Source organism: Meles meles, chromosome 5 (genome assembly GCF_922984935.1).
Source record: "Meles meles chromosome 5, mMelMel3.1 paternal haplotype, whole genome shotgun sequence".
Taxonomy (NCBI): Eukaryota; Metazoa; Chordata; class Mammalia; order Carnivora; family Mustelidae; genus Meles; species Meles meles.
Genome location: NC_060070.1, coordinates 42,184,450 through 42,204,630, shown reverse-complemented (window position 1 = coordinate 42,204,630; position 20,181 = coordinate 42,184,450). Strand labels below are relative to the sequence as shown.

Genomic DNA, 20,181 nt, shown 5'->3' with positions numbered 1-20,181 from the left:
ACACACAGAGTTGGAAGTGTTTACCTTCTCCCTGCCAAGTTCAAGCATCGGCCACCAACCATAAAGTGCTGGGCAAAAGGGGGCCAGATCAACTCCATCAACTCCGTGGAGACCCCTCAGACCCAGGAAGATGCATTTTACATTTAGCTGGTATGGACACATGCCAGGTACCTTGCTAGACATTTCTGCAAACTTGGACCCCCTGCTCCTCCCCGCACATCCCCCATTCCCCCCGGCAATGAGGAGGTACAAGTCTGTTTTGCACCTGAGCAATCTGGGGAAGGAACATGCCCAAGGTCACAGGGTTAGTATGTGGTGGAATCCTCACCTAGAGTTGTAGCCAACAGTTAGATGGCATTCAACAAAAACTGCAGCACAGAAAACACAAGAGACTAGGAAATAGAGAACGCCATGCGTAGTAAGAGTACATACTGCAAGCAAAACTCTTTTAGATTTACTGAGGCATATGTGATCCTGCTTCACAACATAAATGTATGTGGTACGTGACCCACAGTCAAAAAAACTTTGTTACCCACTGCTATGGACCAGTTTCTTATATCACAGAGGGCTGCCCACAAAAATCCCTCCTTTGGGGCCCCTGGCTAGCTCAGTCAGTAGAGCATGTGAGTCTTGATCTTGGGGTCATGAGTTTGAAACCCATGCTGGGTGTAGAGATTACTTTAGAAAATAAATAAAATAAAGGAAAAATTGATTTGCCATTACTTTCCAGCATGACAGGCCTCTAGGGTCTGATATAGATCGTGTATATTTAAAAAAAAAATCTCGGGGCACCTGTGTGGCTCAGTGGGTTATAGCCTCTGCCTTCAGCTCAGGTCATGACCGAGCCCTGCATCGGGCTCTCTGTTGCTGCCTGCCTCTCTGCCTACTTTGATCTCTGTCTGTCAAATAAATAAATAAATAAATCTTTAAAAAAAAAAATCTCTCCTCTTATCATCTCCCACCTCCCCTTAAGTGTCTCTGCTTCTGAAACCCTGTGGGGTTTCCCAGAGGCTCTCACCCACTCGGGGAGTGATAGCAGGGAACACACCTCGGGAAATGCAGCACCCAGCTAGCCTCCTGGCCACCTGGCTCTCCCCATTAAACTTTCCCTGTGCATCACCGCTCGCTCAAGAATATCCTGAGAGGGCGCCTGGGTGGCTCAGCGGGTTAAAGCCTCTGCCTTCAGCTCAGGTCATGATCCCAGGGTCCTGGGATGGAGTCCCGCATCAGGCTCTCTGCTCAGCGGGGAGCCTGCTTCCTCCTCTCTCTCTCTCTCTCTCTCTCTCTCTCTCTCTCTCTGCCTGCCTCTCTGCCTAAGAATATCCTGAGAAAGGTGAAAAGAAGAGAATGAAGGATGAGCCCTACAAGCTAAGGGCTAACGTTTTTATTTTTATTTTTTTTAAATATTTTATTGATTTGACAGACAGAAATCACAAGCAGGCAGAGAGGCAGGCAGAGAGAGAGGAGGAAGCAGGCTCCCTGCGGAGCAGAGAGCCCGATGCGGGGCTCCATCCCAGGACCCTGAGATCATGACCTGAGCTGAAGGCAGAGGCTTTAACCCACTGAGCCACCCAGGCGCCCCAGGGCTAACGTTTTTAGATCACAAAGGAACCACAGGATTTGGGCCTGGAGATGGAATCCCAGGGAAGGCCCTTTAAAAGTGTCAGCGGGAGTGGAGGAAGTTGCTGGGAGAGGTGAAATTTACCAGAGGGCCGTTTGTTCAGTTTCATAAAGGTGCCCTGATCCTCTGCCAAGTGTTACAGGGGGCTGAGACACAGGCTGCAGACACAAAGAAAGATTCATTCCTTAGTGATTAGAGAAGAAAACAGACCAAAACAAAAAAAAAAAAAAGGAAAAAAAAAACCCTGACAATTACAGTGCATTGTTACAGAGGTGTTCACGGGCTCAGAAAGAGGACTCCCTGGAGAAAAAGCTGAGTCTTAAAGAAAAGGAGGTGGAAATAGATGAATGAAGGAAAGGTTGTGCCAGAAAGAGATTCTGGCTTTCCGGGAGTTTAAGGAATATAGTTTAAAGACAAGAAAAGGCTGCACATTGTCTAGTGACTTCCTTCCCACAGCATTTAGAATAAAATCCAAACACCTTCTTTCTGCAAAGGCCCTACATGGGCCACCCTCTCATCCTGTGCCCTGTTCATCCTCCCTACTAGTTCCCTATCCTGTAACCACACTGGCCTTCCGGTTCCTCACCCTGGACATCTAACTCTCTCCACCTGAAAGGCATCCCTTAGCTTTCTTCCCACTCACCCCAGCAGCAATTTTACCTCCTCTCAGCTGAATCAGACCCCATCACTTCCTGACAACCCTGTGTCTTTTTTTTTTTTTTTTTTTAGGATTTATTTATTTGACAGAAAGGGAACACAAGCAGAGGGAATGGGAGAGGGAGAAGCAGGCTTCCTGCCCGGTGAGGGATCCCAGAACTCTGGGATCATGACCTGAGCCAAAGGCAGGTGCTTAAAGACTGAGCCACCCAGGCGCCCCAACCCTGTGTCTTAATAGTACTTATCACTGGGAGCACCTGGGTGGCTCAGTTGGTTAAGCCACCAACTCTTGATTTTGGCTCAGGTCATGGTCTCAGGGTCATGAGATTGAGCACAACATCTGGGCTCCTCTGTGACTGGGCCACATGCTTAAGATTCTCTCCCTCTGCCCCTCTTCCTGCCCACTCTCCCTCTCTCTCTCATATAAATAAATCTTTTTTTTTAAAGGATTTTATTTATTTATTTGACAGAGAGAGAGAGATATCACAAGTAGGCAGAGAGGCAGGCAGAGAGAAAGGGGGAAGCAGGCTCCCTGCTGAGCAGAGTCTGATGCGGGGCTCGATCCCAGGACCCTGAGATCATGACCTGAGCCGAAGGCAGAGGCTTAACCCACTGAGCCACCTAGGCACCCCTCATATAAACAAATCTTAAAGAAAAAATACTTATCACTATACAAAACTATCTTTTTACTTTATACATTTGTCTTCTTGTCTGTTTACTTGTTTATTGTCTGTACCACATATACCCAGACAAATTACAAAGCATGTGGCGTGAGTCCAATAAATATCTTTGAATAGCTTTGTTGATAGAGAAGTCTGTTAGCTCCCAGCAAACAAAAACTGCAACAAAGAAAACAGAAGAGACTGGGAAATACCAGAGTACATCATGTATAATAGGAGTATATACTGCTAGCAAAACTCTTCCAAGTCTACTTACACATATGTGGTGCTGGTTCACAATATAAACACATTTTTTATTGTGGACCATGGTCAAAAATATTTTGTCAACCACTGCCAGACTCTGCTACCTCATGAATGAGATGCTAGGAAGTCTGGATTTTGCTTTGAAAGCCATGAGGGAATCACTAAGGATTTTAAGAGGAGACTAACATGATCAGATTTACACTTCAAGAGGTTCACTCCAGAAAGAGACCCCCTAGAGGGGGGTCAGTGGGGAGATAGTGAAGGGGTCTAGAATAACACTGTGCCATAAAAATTATACTGAGTCAAAGATACTGTAGTCCCTGAAATCCCTTATTTCCCTAAAGCAGAGCCTCCCAAAAGAACTCAATTGCCATAAATCTCCTTCTTAGAAGCAACTCTCATCTTCTCTTGGGTGAAGACAGATTGAGACAGAAGAGAAGCTGGCACCACACCCAAACAGACATGGTCCCCAAACTCTCCTATCTCCCAGCTGTTCTCCTGTGGGCCCGTTTATCTTTCCAAAAAGTCATTTGTTTTTCCATAAATGCCCTTTCCCCAACTCCCTTCCAAGAAGTCACTCATTCTCCCAGAACTGGCCCCCGCCCCCTCCTTATCCTCTATTAAGATAGTAATAAAGCCAGAAATCTAAGTACCTCTTTTTTTTTTAAGTTTATTTATTTGAGTAAGTTCTACTCCCAGCATGAGATCAAGAGCCACGCGCCCTTCCAACTGAGCCAGACACCCCTCTAAACACCTAAATTGCACTTTCTGTGAACTCTCATGCATTAGTACATAATTAAATCTGGTTTTCTCTTGTTAATCCACCTTTTGTCAGTTTAATTTGCAGGCTCTCAATTCAGAATTTAAGAGAATAGAGGGAAAGTTTTTTCCTCTTCTGACAGCAGTTAGGTTATTCTAGAACACAAACGAGAAATGAAAGAACTAAGGCACAGACGGTGGAAACGGTCAGAAGGAACAGATCTGTGAGAAGTTCAAACTGACTCATAGTATTTAGTGATCCCCTGGACACATATGATAAGGGAGAAAGAAGTCCCGAGTTCCCAAGCTGGCAGACCAAGCTAACAAAGGCCCATTCACAAAGAGGGTAAATGGAAAGAGGCTGAACGGATATTTAAAGTTGTGGGTTCTGGGGTGCCTGTCTGCCTGCAGCTCAGGTCAGAAAAGTATCCAGAGCCTGGGGAGAACAGTAACAAGAGGTCACCGGCAGGTCTGAAGTGGGAATGAAGGTCGCTGAGGCCATTCATGCCTCAATTGCTGGTTTTTCCCCTAATCTCGTTGCCTGGGGGTGAGGGAATTGTGAGAGGTTTTAGCCTTGGCCACCATGAACTGGCTCAAACCAGCCTGCTCCAACCTCTTACCACCCAGTTCTCACTCACTAACCACCTGCATAGCACAGAGGGCCACCTCTAATCGTCAAGGCACTAACCTGTATCCTTTCCAGATGTAAAAACTTAGGCTTCAGTGCTTACCGCAATAAATACTCAATAGATGTTTGTTGGTTGGGATAACTGCATGAAAGTGACTAAGCAGAATTGGAAGCTAAATTAACTGAAGCTTTAAAAAGACACTTCCTATCTGACATTGGCCCAGATCAGCACTTGAGTATCAAGAGTATGAGCTTTCTGCCTAGGTAGTTTATCTACTGCAGTTAGGGACACTGAACATACCTTACCTATCTTGCACTGTACTTGTGAGCTCCCCAATTTTCCAAATACCCTGGCTTTGTAATGAGACTGCTGGAAACCCCAGGGAGACTCAACCATCCAAGGAACAGCATTATGGGCAGGGGCCATGGAACCGGACCTGCAAGCTAATTACTTCATCAGTAACTGGCAGATCCCTGTCAAAAACCAATAGGTCTTATAAATACACAAGAAAGGGAAAGACGCATCAGTGCCTTAAGTATGTGGCTGCCTGGGGGCCACACCTGGCTGGTCTGTGGGTTGGGAATGTTCACAGCGAAGAAGGAACCAGAGATCAGGAAAATGGGAACTCAAGGCCTGACACAGTTCTAACAGGATTAGCCTTACCTTCTTAAGCTCACGTGGTCTCTCAGACGAGAAGGAGACATCACAGGACACACACTTCATAAATTCTGAAATATTATACAATTGAGAACTATTCTAATTAAGGAATGTTTGCCAAGAGCTGACACCTTTGAACGGGTCCAAAATGGGAAAACGAAACAGAGATTTAATGAAAAATTAGAAAACACAGTGGCAAAGTGATGGCAAGTGGAATGGTTTAAATAGTACTGGGATAGTAACAAAACGGGGTTCAAGTCCCAGTTCTGCCACATACCAGCTGTATGACCCCATACATGCCCCCTGGCCCATAAGCCTTACCTATCAGTCTGTGTATACATGTGCACCCACTCTTCTTTTTTTTACCCCAGCCCAAGCCTAGGTGATAAGAGGGCCTTTTGTGGAATGTGGCTTCCTTAAGAAGCTCACATGGCCTTAACGGAAAGCTAGAATTTCTTTGCTATTAGTATTCTGTGGGGTCATCCAAGGCTTAAGCTTCTATTTACTTATGCTTTTAGGACGAGGCCTCTGGTTTGTTTCTCTTTGCCACATTATCTGCGAAACTTTACATTTCTGATCAATGGAACTACTTATACATTCAAGACTCAGGAGCTCAGGGGTGACTGGCTGGCTCCATGGACTATGCCACTCTTGATCTCAGGGTCATGAGTTCAAGTCCCACATTGGGTGTAGAGTCTATTTAATTAAAAAAAAAAAAAAAAAAAAGACCCAGGAGCTCAAGAAGAAATTCCATCCTAGTGAGAATTAAATATATGAATAATGTCATTAATAAGAGAATATGCAGGGGCACCTGGGTGGCTCATTGGGTTAAAGCCTCTGCCTTCAACTCAGGTCATGATTCCAGGGTCCTGGGATCAAGCCCTGCATCAGGCTCTCTGCTTGGCGAGGAGACGTCCTCGTCCTCCTCCTCTCTCTCTGCCTGCTTGTGATCTCTGTCTGTCAAATAAATAAATAAAATCTTTTAAAAAAAAAAAAGGAGAGAGAGAGAGAATATGCAAAAATCATAAAGATTCATTGCCCATTTGATCAACTACTTAGTAAGAAGAATTAAATGTAAACAGAACATATATTTTCTAAGGCATGAAAGTTTTTGAAGGTGGTTTTTATTTATATGTGAAGACCAGATCTTTCTCTATGAAATTCTTTCACATCACAGTGGCAGGTCACTAAAGAAAAATCCCATATATGAATATTTCCTTAACATATATATTCAGTAACCTTTCTAATGTGTTCTAATTTACTAATGCTCCTGCAAAGAAGGGGAAAACATTCTTGTGAACTTCTCTTTTTTAATTCTCTGAGAATGGTTCAGGTTGGTTATCTGTGGTCCTCCACCCCATGCCCTGAGAAACTGAGCTGGAGTCTCCCCCAAAAGGTCCTCAAGAGGAGAAAGTCGACAGCATCCTGCACAATTTAGGCCGGGAGTAAAAAGCCCATTTATCATGAGTGTCACAGCAGAATCAGGGGAAGCCACCGTTACAAGACATCCTGAAAGCTTTCACAGAAGAGGAAGAACAAAAAAAGTTAAAAAAAAAAAAAAAAAAAAAAGGAGTAAGGATGAATAAAGGAGGCAAAGAAAGTGAGAAAATGAGCAGGAAAGATCGATGTGGTATGAAGTGAAATTGTGTCACCAACAAGAGCTATGGGGTCAGGGGACGGATTGAAGCAGAGGGTAAACAGAGGGACACACAGTCAGCTGGGGACTGACAAAGATGGTCTTTTAAACTGAGAACTACATTCCTTATCCGGAGCTCTAGAACTTAGTTTCCACTTCCTTTTTCCCCATCAGACTACCCTATGTCTGCTCTGATACGAAAATGGGAGAGACTTCTGATAGAAGTAGAGAATCAAGATTCTGTAATACCCTGAATCACTGAAACATGTTTACAAAACATCCAATATAAAAACATGCTTTCAGGGAGCTTGGGTGGTACAGTCGGTTGAGCATCCAACCCCTTGTTTCAGCTGAGGCTGTTATCTCAGAGTCATGAGATCAAGCCCTGTGTCCAGCTCCCCGTAGAGGCAGCTTAAGACTCTCTCTCCTTCTCCCTCTGCCCCTCCCCCCGCACTCACGCACACCTGTGCCATATGTATTTAAACAAACACTGTGCCTAAGGTGTGACTTTGGTCACATCGTTTTTTTACTATTCTGTATTTAATCTATTTCAACTCTTCTGTATCTCTGTATTTCCAGAGCCAGAGGGAAACCAAAGAGATTAGGCATAGTCAGGGCTGTAGCCAAGCCAACTCTTTTTGGACAAGGCAAAAATTACAAGGAAATGGATTTACATATCCATGAACTTGACCTTCTCCTAAAGCTTACTCAGGTCTAACTCGTATTGTGGCTGCAGAAAAGTCCTAGCACTTCAGAGCCACAGTGTCACTATCAGAACAATAACCTATCTCTACTTACTCCCAAGGAACAAAGAGAGGATGAATTCACCAATAATTTTAAAATTACTTTAAGGAAGAAAAAAAAAAACTGACACTCATGATTAACAGTTGCAAACCAGTGGTTTCACTGCTTTCGTACCCATCAGGGAACTATCACCTGCTGACCGTTGATTTTTCGTTTCTCCAGTAACCACCTGAACTGTCACTTCCTCAGACCCTAAGAGAGTTCACAGGCTGCTGTGGAAAATAGACCGCACCTTGGCTGGACTGTGGACGAGCAGCTGTCTTAGCCAAGTTTTCCCTAAAAATTGAGAGGGACTTTGGGAAAAAACAAGTTCACTTTCTGATCAAATATGATCTTTTATTTTTTTAATTAAAAGATTCTATTTATTTGAGTGAGAAAGAGAGAGCGTGTGTATGAGTGGGGTGGGGGGGCAGAGGGAGCAGCAGACTCCCCACCAAGCAGGGCTCTATCCCAGGACCCCGAGAACATGACCTGAGCCAAAGGCAAACACTTAACCGACTGAGCCACCCAGGTGCGCCCTATGATTTTTTTTTTTTCTTTAATTTATTTGACAGAGAGAGAGATCACAAGTAGGCAGAGAGAGGCAGGCGGGGTTGGGGGGGTGGGCAGGCTCTCTGCTGAGCTGGGAGCCTGATGTGGGACTCGATCGCAAGACCCTGAGATCATGACCTGGGCTGAAGGCAGAGACTTAACCCACTGCACCCAAGCGCCCCTTGTTTCTGTAATTTTTAAAGCACAGTAATTTACTAAAGATTTAAACTCCATGTGTCTAAAAACAATCACTGTATTTGCTGCGACTGTTTTTAATAGCTTATTTATTGCCTCCCCTCTCTGGAGTTTTAACTGGAGTGAGGAGGCTGAGGATGAGACTCACCTTATCTCTGATTAACTACCTTCCAAGGGGGGTTGAGAGGTGCCCAAATCTGTCCTTAACAGAACTACCCTGCCGAAGAGCGCTCTAGCTATTTATGAACAAAAGTTGGAGTGCAAGCCAGAGAAATGCAATTTAAGTTTCACCTTAGCTGCACTAAGTTTTTAAATTTTGCACATTGTGGTAAAATTTACAAGGTCCTCAGTTTAAAAATAAGATCTGAAGTTCCTTCTAAGACTAAGGGAAATGAAATTCACACTATCCATTTTGAATCTACCTTCTTTTGCACAGTTCCTGATAAACTGCTTTGCAACTTACTGGGTGATGCTAGTCAGTCCTGCATCCCACCTGCTGGGGTAGATTTCTGAACCAGGGAAAAAGCCCCAGGTCTCCACTAAGCAAAGGCATTAAATCAAGTCCATGAGGAAGGTAAAGGGGGAAGGGTGTTCATTAAAGAAATGCTTTGTTCAGGGCACCTGGGTGGCTCAGTTTGTTAAGTGTCTGCCTTCAGCTCAGGTCATGATTCTGGAGTCCCCCAATTGCGTCCCACGTCCATCCAGCTCTCTGCTCAGTGGGAGTCTGCTTCTCCCACTGACCCTCCCCCCTCTTGTGTTCTCTCTCAAATAAATCAATAAAATCTTTAAAAATAAAAAAATAAAATCTTTCTTTAAAAAAAAAGAAAGGCTTTGTTCACAGTTCAAAATGTAGCATATCCACCTTTCCTCAGAATAAGAGTCCCTTTCCCTCCGCATTCCTTTTCTTTCATTTGAGAATAGGTAAATGTAAATTTTACCAAAATAAATACAGGATTCCAATGCAACATATGCCCAGGGCCTATTAAAAATTGAGATGACTCTCTGGTGACACCTGAGGTTCTAGGAATTAAAGTCACAAGTCCTGGTCTCCACTCTTGTCCCCAACTTCCCAGGATCCTATCAGTTGTCATGACACTGTCAGGTACAGTTATTGTAGAACTGCTGACTGAGGAAACTATCTGCCACTCTAGAAAGTGAATGCTCTGATAAGAGATTCTGCATTCAGGCCTAAACCCCAAAATCAAAGCCAGGGATACGTGGAAAGAACAGGAACCTGAGGTAACAGAGGAAGTCTTCTTAGAACAGACCACCTATGTACAGCAGGCGGAGGGGGGAAAGACCCAGCTTCAGTAAAGTCTGCAGGAGCAAATAATCATCTGTCACTCCTCTTACCACATAAACATACTCAGTGCTTTTAGAGCAAGATTCCAGGTTAATCCCAAGAACTCACGAGGGATGATTTTATTACTGAAGTAATGAAAAGCATCCCTTACAGAGAAGTTTGCCTTTAGGTTAGGAGCAGTGGGGAGCATTCAAGACCGGGCTCTGGGGAAGCCCTTTGTTCAGGAAATCCCACCCCTCAGGCAAAGCTTTACTTTCATTTCAATTTCAAGTCCTCAAATCAAATTTTGAAAGCGTCCCCCCTTAAAGAACTGCAGAATAAATAAGCAGGTCCTTTGCATTCCAAGGAATATCTCGGGTCCTCAGAACTATCCAATTACAGGGCTTTTCTTCCCAAATATAGTCACTTTTCTTTTTTTAAAAGAGTATCATACATGCGCCCTATTGTGTGTCTACCATTTCAAATATCTTCCAAATACATCCCCATTCTGAATCTCTAGAGTCTTCTAAGAATCTAGAAGGAACTAACGAAAGCAATTTGAATAATAACAAAGCGACTGAACAATTTAATTACCAAAGGTAGCCCTAGAGACTCCAACAAAAGGGTTGAAAGCCTTTATCTACAAAAACGTGGCCACGTGCTCAACTGTGGGACCAATTATGGGAAGTGCAGGAGAGAGTAGCACACAGGTGCACACGCCAAGTTAAGCAAATGGGGAATCAGCCTAAGTCCTCTTCGGAGAAAGGATGCTATGAAAAAATGTGACTTAGAAAGCTTCTTTCTCATCTATCAGGCTCAAGGTTTAGTTAACTTTCTTCCCTTTAAAACACACACACACACACACACACACACACACACACACCCACACACACACACACACACACACACACACACACCCCTTTCCTCCCTTCCTGATTAACTGAAAGTTAAAGGTAGCACCTACCCCACACAAAATAATGGCAATTTCCTCTGCAGGAAGTCTTTGAATAGGAATTTAAAGTTTAATGGATTTTCAATAAAAGTTCTTCCAAATCAACATTCACAAAGGTAGTTTTACCCCCTCCCCCGCAATTTCTTCTAAGTGAAATTTTTAGAAGTTAGCGCCTTCTCTAGGAAGCCTACAGCTTCATCTAGATGTTCTGTTTAACAGCCTTATTCTATTGACCTTTTCAAGTGACCTTACAATATAGGGCTTTTTCCCCCTTGCTTTGGAGACAGACAAAAAGAGATGAACCTTTCAGGGATCCTGAAAGACTCTCAACTTCCTTAGGCCTTAAGAATTAAATGCAGGAAAAAAAAAAAAAAAAAAGAATTAAATGCAGGACCTCCCCACAGGCTGAGCAATTGCTAAATCCCTCTTCTTAAACAGGAAACAGAGTTTGCTTCTGAGTGGCAATGTATTCCCCCGCCCCGCGCTCACTCCAGGGCAGGCACTGCCATGCCCAGGTGGTGACACGGAGCAGAGATAAGGTGTCCTAACAACTGTATTTGTCTGGACTCCGGGAAACCCGCGGTCACTCGGTGACTCCCACATCACTGGCGCGTATCCCCCCGCGACTCTACGGGGGCCCCCGACGCCGCAGACCTGAGCAGCCCAAAGACCCCTCCCGCGGCGACACGGGGTAAGACTGACACCCGCAGCTGCCGAAGACCCTGCCAATCACGCTGCTGCCGGCTGCCTTTTTTAGCCACGACATCTGACCAGGCTTCGACAGAGCATTCAGGGAGAGGTCCCAGGGCGCGCCGGGCGGTCCCCTCCCATTCCTAACCCCCCAGACCCTTGGAGAGCTCCGGGTGAGGGGTGGGGAAGGTACTAGCCCTGGAAAGGGCCAGAGAGCGTACGTTCCTCCTGCCCTTAAGCTTCCTCTCTGCTCTCTCCACGGATCCGGGTCCCCCCTCCGCCGCCTGCACCCGGGATCTCCCATTTTGCAGCCCATGGTCGCTTCTCAGACGCCCCTCCCCACCCCCACCTCTCAACTCCGCTCTCCTGGATCCCTTCCAAGTCGGTGGCCCGCGCGTCTGGTCGGGCGAGGGGCTGGAAGACACACAGGGAAGGGATGGGGTGCAGGCTGAGGACGCGCGGCGCGTGGGGCCGGGCGGGGGACCCCGCGCTCACCTCCCTCCTCCGCCCCGCTGTCCGGGTCGGCGTCCGAGGAGTCGGGCCCGTCCCCGTAGTCCGCTAGCCCCACCAGTTCATCCTCCTCGTCGTCGTCCTCGTCCTCCGGCTGCGGCTTCCCCAGCACCTGGCTCATCGCTCCCACGGCCGGCCGTCCCGGGGGCGGCGGGGGTCCCTGGTGGGGGCCAAACCTCCTCCCCTGCCGCTCGCAGCCTATTTCTGAATTGGGGTTTTGTCTGGAGGTTCACTGGAGCCCGCGGAGGCAGGGCCGCGCGCCCCCCGCGGCGGTCGGCGTCCAGGTCTGGGTCTCGCGGTTCCCACCGCTCCCGGAGCCCCCTTCCCCGCCCCGCCCGCCTGCCCGCGGAGGAGTCAGCCGGAGCGCGGCAGTTCCTCCCCGAGGAGAGAGAGAGAGACTGCGTGACCCAAGTCACCTGACACACACTGTCACACACACACATACACACATACACACACAAGGGCGCGCGCGCGCGCGCTTTCCCGGGCTCCAGCACCGCTCGGCTGGGCGCTGGCCCGAGGCCGCGCACACACACTGGGGGAGGGGGAGCGGGGGGCTGGGCGGCGCGGAGCCCTCCACCTAACCAGAAGCTCACAGTGGCACACGCCCGGTACCGCGGGCTTTGGGACGCTGCGCAGTCACCCACCGCGGCTGCGCGCCAGGGGCCCCCACGCGCGCCTTCTGCACGTGGTATCCGCACAGGCCGGCGAGCTGGGGGCATGCACAACCTGAGAACGTATCCCCCACCCACCTCCAACACACACCCCCTACCTTGGAGGACTTCTCTGGCTTTCAGTCCTGGGGATTCTTCCAGTCCCGAGTGGGCTGCCTTCCCCCCTCCCCACCACTGCTGCGCCCGCCCCCCACCCCACCCCGCCACCCAGAGCCTTGTGCCGAGGACACCGCATGGGTACTGAAGCTCCCCGAGAAGAAAACTCCGAGAAATTTACTGCAGAGGTTCAGTCTCCATAGCAATTGCCTTTCAGTGTGCGTTTATGGTTCAAAGTGCTTCCCACCAAGAATATTAAAGAATCAGGCCTACCCAGATGTAAAATGTTTCTTAAAAAACCTAACATGCCTCATGGCTGCCTAGGCTGAATAATAATTCCTCTGCAGCCTTTTGGAAAAGGTCGCAGGTGTACAACATACTCACAGGCTATTATGACCAACTACTCCTGTCTCATTGTTTCAGAGACTGTAATCCCCCATCTCAAAATAAAATGTTTCAAGGCTTGGGGGTGGGGGGAGCAACTCTCACATAGGAACAGCAACAATGTGTGGGTGAAACTAAAACCTGCATTTCTCCACAAGGTCTTTACCGCCGGACATACTATACCCACCCTTTCTGATCCTGCAAAAACCACGTGAATGAACTTCCTTATGTCAAGCACAATAAGAAATAAACCAGCTGGCCAGCATGGTGATCCAGATCCTACAGGTGCCAACAGGGCAGCAGGTGGTATTGGGGGAGGAGGCAGAGAGCTGAGACTGGAGGCTCTTGGGACCCAAGGGTGCTGACTCTGTCTGAAACATTTATTGAGCACCTACTATATGCCAGGGGCTGTATGGGATTGCGGTGGGGGGGGGGCAGAGAGTGTCCACCTATACTCAGAATAGTATTCCTGCCCTGGAGGACCTTTCAGCCTAGCAAACCATGACTCATGTCCTGGAATTTGTAGTAGTTGTGGTATTGAAGGTGGATGTAGACACCTAGGAGGTGGCTGCTTCTAATTGGAAAGGTCTTCAGATTTTCCCAGGGGAGGAAGCTTAACTTGATATGACTGCATCAGTCAAGGTCCTTTCCAGGAGGAAAACAGATGGCATGGGCAAAGATTTTAACTTACAGAAAGCTTTAAGTTAAAGAACAATTTACAGGGGCATGGGCAGGGTTCAGGGAATCAAAATAGGGATTAGCAACAGTGGGAAAATACTATCACCCCTAAAGTAGTAGGACTAAAGGAAGGGAGCTTGAATACTGGGCAGGGGGCACAAAACAGGAGCTGTAGCTGATGAGGAAGCAGTCACTTTCAGAAGCACCTCACTGTCAAGGACCCAGCAGTAGAAAGAGATACCCTGACCTCTCTCTTGCCAACCACCCTTCATTCTCCTGGAAGTGCCTCCCAATGGCCAAACCCAGCTGGAAACCAGAGGGCAAGCGAGTCTAGAACCTAGTCCAGAACACAAAGATCCGGTGGGGCAGATAGGAGGTCCCAGGCTGGGGCTGGAGAGGGGGCACACGGCCTAGCAAACACAAGAAGGCTCTACTTGCTCTTACCAGGGGAAATTACGCTAGGGATAATTTTTCTAGTGCCTTTCATCCATTTTATAAAAGGAAGTTCCCAGGGGGAAGGGAGAACTTCTCTCCCAGATTGGATTTAGACTTCCAACTATCCCAGAACAAACCCACCAGCTTGGGAAGGACACTGAACTGGCTTGATTCAAACTCCAGAGGACTGCTCATGAGGTCCTAGAAGCCGGTCTAAAGTTGGGCTAGCCAGTCAGGGCATTCCTGGGCTGGTTGCCAGGTGTGTCTATCCCAGGGACCCAAGGTTTCAAGATAGGACAATTCCCAAGCCAAAAACCCCACTGTGCCTGAGATCCCGAAAGGATGGAGATATTTGATAATCTCTGCCATCCCCTCAAAGACAGCTTTAAAAGGGAACATCAGCAGTAAATTGGAGCACACCCTAAAATATTTGAGACTTGGGCCATTCTTGAGAAAAAAGGAGCAAATCCATAAAAAAAAATCAATAAAAGCCAAATCCCTGATTATGCTCTATCCCAAGGTAAATGAGAGTTATAGATAGGTTTAAGAGATTCTAATTCGGGGCGCCTGGGTGGCTCAGTGGGTTAAGCCGCTGCCTTTGGCTCAGGTCATGATCTGAGGTCATGATCTCGGGGTCCTGGGATCGAGCCCCGCATTGGGCTCTCTGCTCAGCAGGAAGCCTGCTTCCTCCTCTCTCTCTCTGCCTGCCTCTCTGCCTACTTGTGATCTCTCTGTGTGTGTCAAATAAATAAATAAAATCTTAAAAAAAAAAAAGAGAGATTCTAATTCATTGTCATTTACAAACATACAGCATTTTTTTAAAAGATTTTAGTTATTTACTTGAGAGAGAGATCAGAAGTAGGCAGAGAGGCAAGCGGGGGGCGGGGGGAGATGGGGGGAGGGGGTTGGAAGCAGGTTCCCCACTGTGCAGGCAGCCCTATGCGGGGCTTGATCCCAGAACCCTGAGACCATGACCTGAGTGAAGGTAGAGGCTTAACCCACTGAGCCACCCAGGTGCCCCAACAAATGTACGGTATTGATAAAGTTTGAACAAACAGAACAATAAAGAATTGTATTGCTCTTCTTTTGCTGTTATTCCAATTCTGTCCGCTTTCAAATAAAGGATATATTGAAAAAAATTGAAAGAAGCTTTTTTTTAAATTTAGAAAGTCATATATGTAGATTCTTTCAGAATTTAAATAAAAATGGAAAGACTTTGGGGTGCCTCTGACTCAGTTGGTGAAGCTTGTGACTCTTGATCTCAGGGTCCTGTGTAGGTTCAACCCCCTGTTGAGCACAGAGCCTGCTTTTTTTTTTTTTTTTAACGTTTTTATTTATGTATTCGACAGAGGGAGACACAGCGAGAGAGGGAACACAAGCAGGGGGAGTGGGAGAGGGAGGAGCAGGCTTCCCGCTGAGCAAGGATCCAGATGTGGGGCTCAATCCTAGGACTCTGGGATCAGGACCCGAGCCAAAAGCAAACATTTAATGACTGTGCCCCAACATAGAGCCTAGTTAAAAAAAAAAATAGGGGTGCCTGGGTGGCTCAGTGGGTTAAGCCTCTTCCTTCTGCTCAGGTCATGATCTCAGGGTCCTGGGATCGAGCCCCGCGTCAGGCTCTTTGCTTGGCGGGGAGCCTGTTTCCCTCTCTCTCTCTGCCTGCCTCTCTGCCTACTTGTGATCTCTCTCTCTCTCTGTAAAATAAACAAATAAAATCTTAATAAATAAATAAAAATAAATAATAATTTTTAAAAAGAATATGAGGGATGCCTGGGTACCTCAACTGGTGGAACAGCTAGCCATTGATTTTGGCTTCAGTCATGATCTCAGGGTCCTGGATAGAGACCTGCATCAGGCTTTGCTGTCAGCAGGGAGTCTACTTGAAGATTCTCTCTCTCCCTCTCTGTCTGCCACTCCCCCTGCTCACATGTGCAAGCTCTCTCTCTCTCTCTCTCTGTCTCTCAAAGAAATAAATCTTTAGGAAGCAAGAGAAGGAGGAAGAATGGATATGCCTCTAAGCAACCCACGGTTTTTGTTGTTGGATGTAACCTCTGCGGATTGCCATATACATGATAGGTGCTTAATAAATGTCTATGGAATGAGTGAAAGAAAAAAAAAAGGATGGTACAGGCCAGGTCTCCACACAGACTTGGTATATTTTTGAGAGAAACTTCAGGAAGTCAAGTTTTCTACTCACTCTAAACCCTGGGAAATGCCACAATGAAGTAAGTATGAATTGTGAGCTAGTAGAATATAATCAGGAATGAGCTGATGTTATTGGGGGCACCTGGGTGTCTCAGTCGGTTAAACATCTGCCTTTGGCTCAAGTCATTGATCCCAGGATCCTGGGATTGAGCCCCATATCGTGCTCCCTGCTCAGAGAGGATTCTGATTCTTCCTCTTCCACTTTCCCACTTTTACTCTCTGTTAAATGGATTAAAAGAAATCTTTAAGAAAAATTAAAAATTTTTATTGACTTTATTTTTATTTGAGTATAGTTGACAAAAACTCTTAATTTTGAGAGGTATTTTGTAGCATCAAGAAAGATGAACTTTGTCTATTGCCTACTAAAATTTAACCAAATAACATTTAGGGAGATTTTCCATAAATAAGGTGCTGTTCCAAAATAATGCAAACTTCAAAATAATCTCATTAAATAAGTAATATGATTGTCCTTACTTTACAAGTGGGAACGCTGAGATTAAATCATTTGCCCAAGGTACCACATGCAGTGGACCTGGAGTGGACCATGATACTACTTTGGAACTCATTAAACATTAAATCTTGTTCCTATCTAGTGGCTACAGGTAATTATATTACAGCCTTAGACTGAAAGGGGGGCAGAAAGTGAAGAACTGGCTCCCAGTTTCCTAGATAAAGAATCAAAACACACATATACACTCAAAAATGGGTCTATTGCCCCAAACCATTTAATTTACAAGATTCGGAGCACCTGGGTGGCTCAGTCATTAAGCGGCTGCCTTTGGCTCAGATCATGATCCCAGGGTCATGAGATCAAGCCCCGCATTGGGCTCCCTGCTCAGCAGGACCCCTCCTTCTCCCTCTCCCTCCACTGCTCCCCCTGCTTGTGTTCCCTCTCTAATTGTCTCTCTCTCTCTCTCTCTCCCTCTCTCTGTCAAATAAATAAATAAAATCTTAAAATAAAATAAAATTTGAAATTTAAAATCCAGAAGTTTGTGCTCTTATTCTAGTGAATTATTTTGCCGTCTGCAATTAGAAGTCTTGTGACAAGGAACATGAGAGCTATTTAAAAGAGACCTGTACAATTTAGGCAGAATAATTGCAGTCCTGAAGAGGGCAAGTAATTAAATACAGCCTGCATCCTGCATTTTAGGATATTTTAAGGCATCTGATGGCTTTATGCCTGGTTCCTAGGATTCACATGTTGAGAGCCTTTTAGGCTTTCTTTTAAAATATGTATTTAAAGACATTAATTCTCTCTTGAAGCAAACAGAAAAAAGAGGCTTCTATAGAATCTCCCTCAACTCCTGCTAATCCAGGAAAGCCAACCAAATTTTCCAAGAAGAGAGCTCACAGTCTCCGGGTCTCCTAAGACAGTCATTGACCTGATCAAATCATTAAAAAATCATTAAATCATTTTCACTGAGGCAGCCCACCATTAAAGAGACTTTATCAAAATAATGTTTTGAGGGGCCTCTGGCTGGCTCAGTTAGTAGAGCATGAGACTCTTGATCTTGAGGTTGTGAGTTCAAGCCCCACATTGGATGTAGAGATTCCTTTACAAATAATAATGTTTCGATCTTTTAAAAATCATGTATATGGTAAAAGAGTCAAACGGCATAAGAGAATATCCAGTGAAATGTTAGTTTCTTTCTGGCTTCCCTCCTTCGAAAACACTCTGCTTTTAAATGTGTAAACATATTTGTAGCCATTATAGAGAGGAGGAAGCAGGCTCCCTGCTGAGCAGAGAGCCCGATGCGGGACTCAATCCCAGGACCCTGGGATCATGACCTGAGCCTAAGGCAGAGGCTTTAACTCACTGAGCCACCCAGGCGCCCCTAGAAGTCTATTCTTGAAACCACTGTTCCCCCACACTCTCTAGCCATGGTGCAAATAGAAAATGATACTATCCATACAGCACACTGACCTAAATGGACAGGCTACTTGCAGCCAGAGACGACTGACCCAGAGACTTTGGTCCCCTCAGGTCCTGCCCAGCTGTCCCAAAAGGCTAAAGGAATCAATAACTTAGCCACATCTATAATCCATTTATTTACACGTAAGTGGTAGCAGCAAACCAGTTGGGAAGTTCTGTTTATATCACTGAAGGTGGGTGAGGATGTCTATCTGGCTTGGTGGGTAGAGGGTGCAACTCTTGATCTTGGGGTAGTGAGTTCAAACCCCACACTGGGGGTGCCTGGGTGGCTCAGTGGGTTAAAGCCTCTGCCTTTGGCTCAGGTCATGATCCCAGAACCTGGGATCGAGCCCCGCATCAGGCTCTCTGCTCAGCAGGGAGCCTGCTTCCTCCTCTCTCTGTCTCTGCCTACCTCTCTGCCTACTTGTGATCTCTATCTGTCAAATAAATAAATTTTTAAAAGTCTTAAAAAAACAAACAAACAAACCCCACACTGGGCTCAAGCTTACTTAAAAAAACAAGCAACACTGAAGATGCGTGTTCTGAACTTGGTAGTAGAATGTGTCCTAACAGACGCAATATATGCCCTTTATGAATGGAGGGAGGATGGAGGAATGGATGGATAAAGCTTGATCACATACTTGGTGATAACATTCAGAAGTTACTTCATATTCAGAAAATCCTTGTAAAGATGTCTCAGGACATTACAGGTGACAACTGAGACTTCATTAGAAAGGACACTCATTTTTGCTTCTTTTTGTACTTCTCATTTCATTCTTCAATCTCTGCCTGAAAACTGGCTGTCTGCTTTTCACACCAGATGACAGAAGATGAATGACCCACCCTTCTAGTCCCACTGATAGTGGGCCCAGGCTCTAGAACCAGCCTCCCAGCGTTCAAATCCTAGTTTTACCACTAACTAGCTATGTGACTGGACTAAGTAACTTAATCTCTCTGTGCCTCGATTTTCTCATCTCTAAACTGGTGATAATGTTATATGCCTCAACAAAGTTGTGGGAATTAAATCTATTAAACTGTGTGTCTGTGTGTATCTATATCTATATCTATATCTATATCTATATCTATATCTATCTATATCTATATCCTAGAGCACCTGGGTGGCTCAGTCGGTTAAACATCTGCCTTTGGCTCAGGTCATGAGTCCAGGGTTCTGGGATTGAGCCCATGTCTAGTTCCCAGCTTAGCGGGGAGCCTGCTTCTCCCTCTCCCTCCTGCTCCTGCTCTCTCTCTCTCACTCATTCTCTCTTTCTCTCTCACAGATAAATAAATGAAATCTTTAAAAAATTTAAAAATATATATCTATATAGCTACCTCCCTATATTTAAAAGACAAACACTGTGTAAGTGTTAGTTATTATTACCTCTGATTCCAGGCAAGGGAATCTGATTGCGTTTGGGCCAGTGGTCCACTCCTGGCCCAGTCCTCCAATCGTACTTCACACAGTACCAGGTACTGCTGCACCTTCAGAGCATTTATTTCAGCAATGATTCAATGTTTGATTGAGGACTGTATTCACCACTAGACTCTGGGGCCATCTGATTTGCTCTCTCTTCTGTTCTCAGCGCCTAGCACAGCAGTCAGAGCTCCACAAACCACAAGTGAGAGCACACCATTTATATTGTATTCTATGTGCCAAGGGGCAGCTTGATGGCGGTCAAGTCCCAATAAATATGCTGAATTGATGGTCCAGTCCACAACAGCTGGTGGCTGCAGAGGTCTACCCTCATGAGCAGGGAGGAGGCTTGTAACAAAAGGGGACAAGTGAACAGAAGCCTCTGAGTGTGTCTACCACATGCCTCACATGGTCAGGCAAAGGAAATGCCAAGTTAGACACATGTCAGGCAGATGTTATTGGTGGCAAAACCACCCCCCTCCTCCCCCCTCCCTTAGTTTGGCACACCTAAGTGTGGTTGGGTATCAGCATACTTAG

The 20,181-nt window shown here is 46.0% G+C and overlaps 1 protein-coding gene across 1 annotated transcript in view; it reads right to left on the bottom strand.

Moving 5' to 3' along the window:
* Nucleotides 1-12,396, bottom strand: part of RRAGD (Ras related GTP binding D) — a 38,890-nt gene extending 26,494 nt beyond the window's left edge. The window contains exon 1 of the mRNA XM_046006655.1: nucleotides 11,832-12,396. Coding sequence (XP_045862611.1) covers nucleotides 11,832-11,967 — 136 coding nt within the window. The 5' untranslated portion in view covers nucleotides 11,968-12,396. The remainder of the gene's footprint in view (nucleotides 1-11,831) is intronic.
* Nucleotides 12,397-20,181: the final 7,785 nt, after the last annotated feature.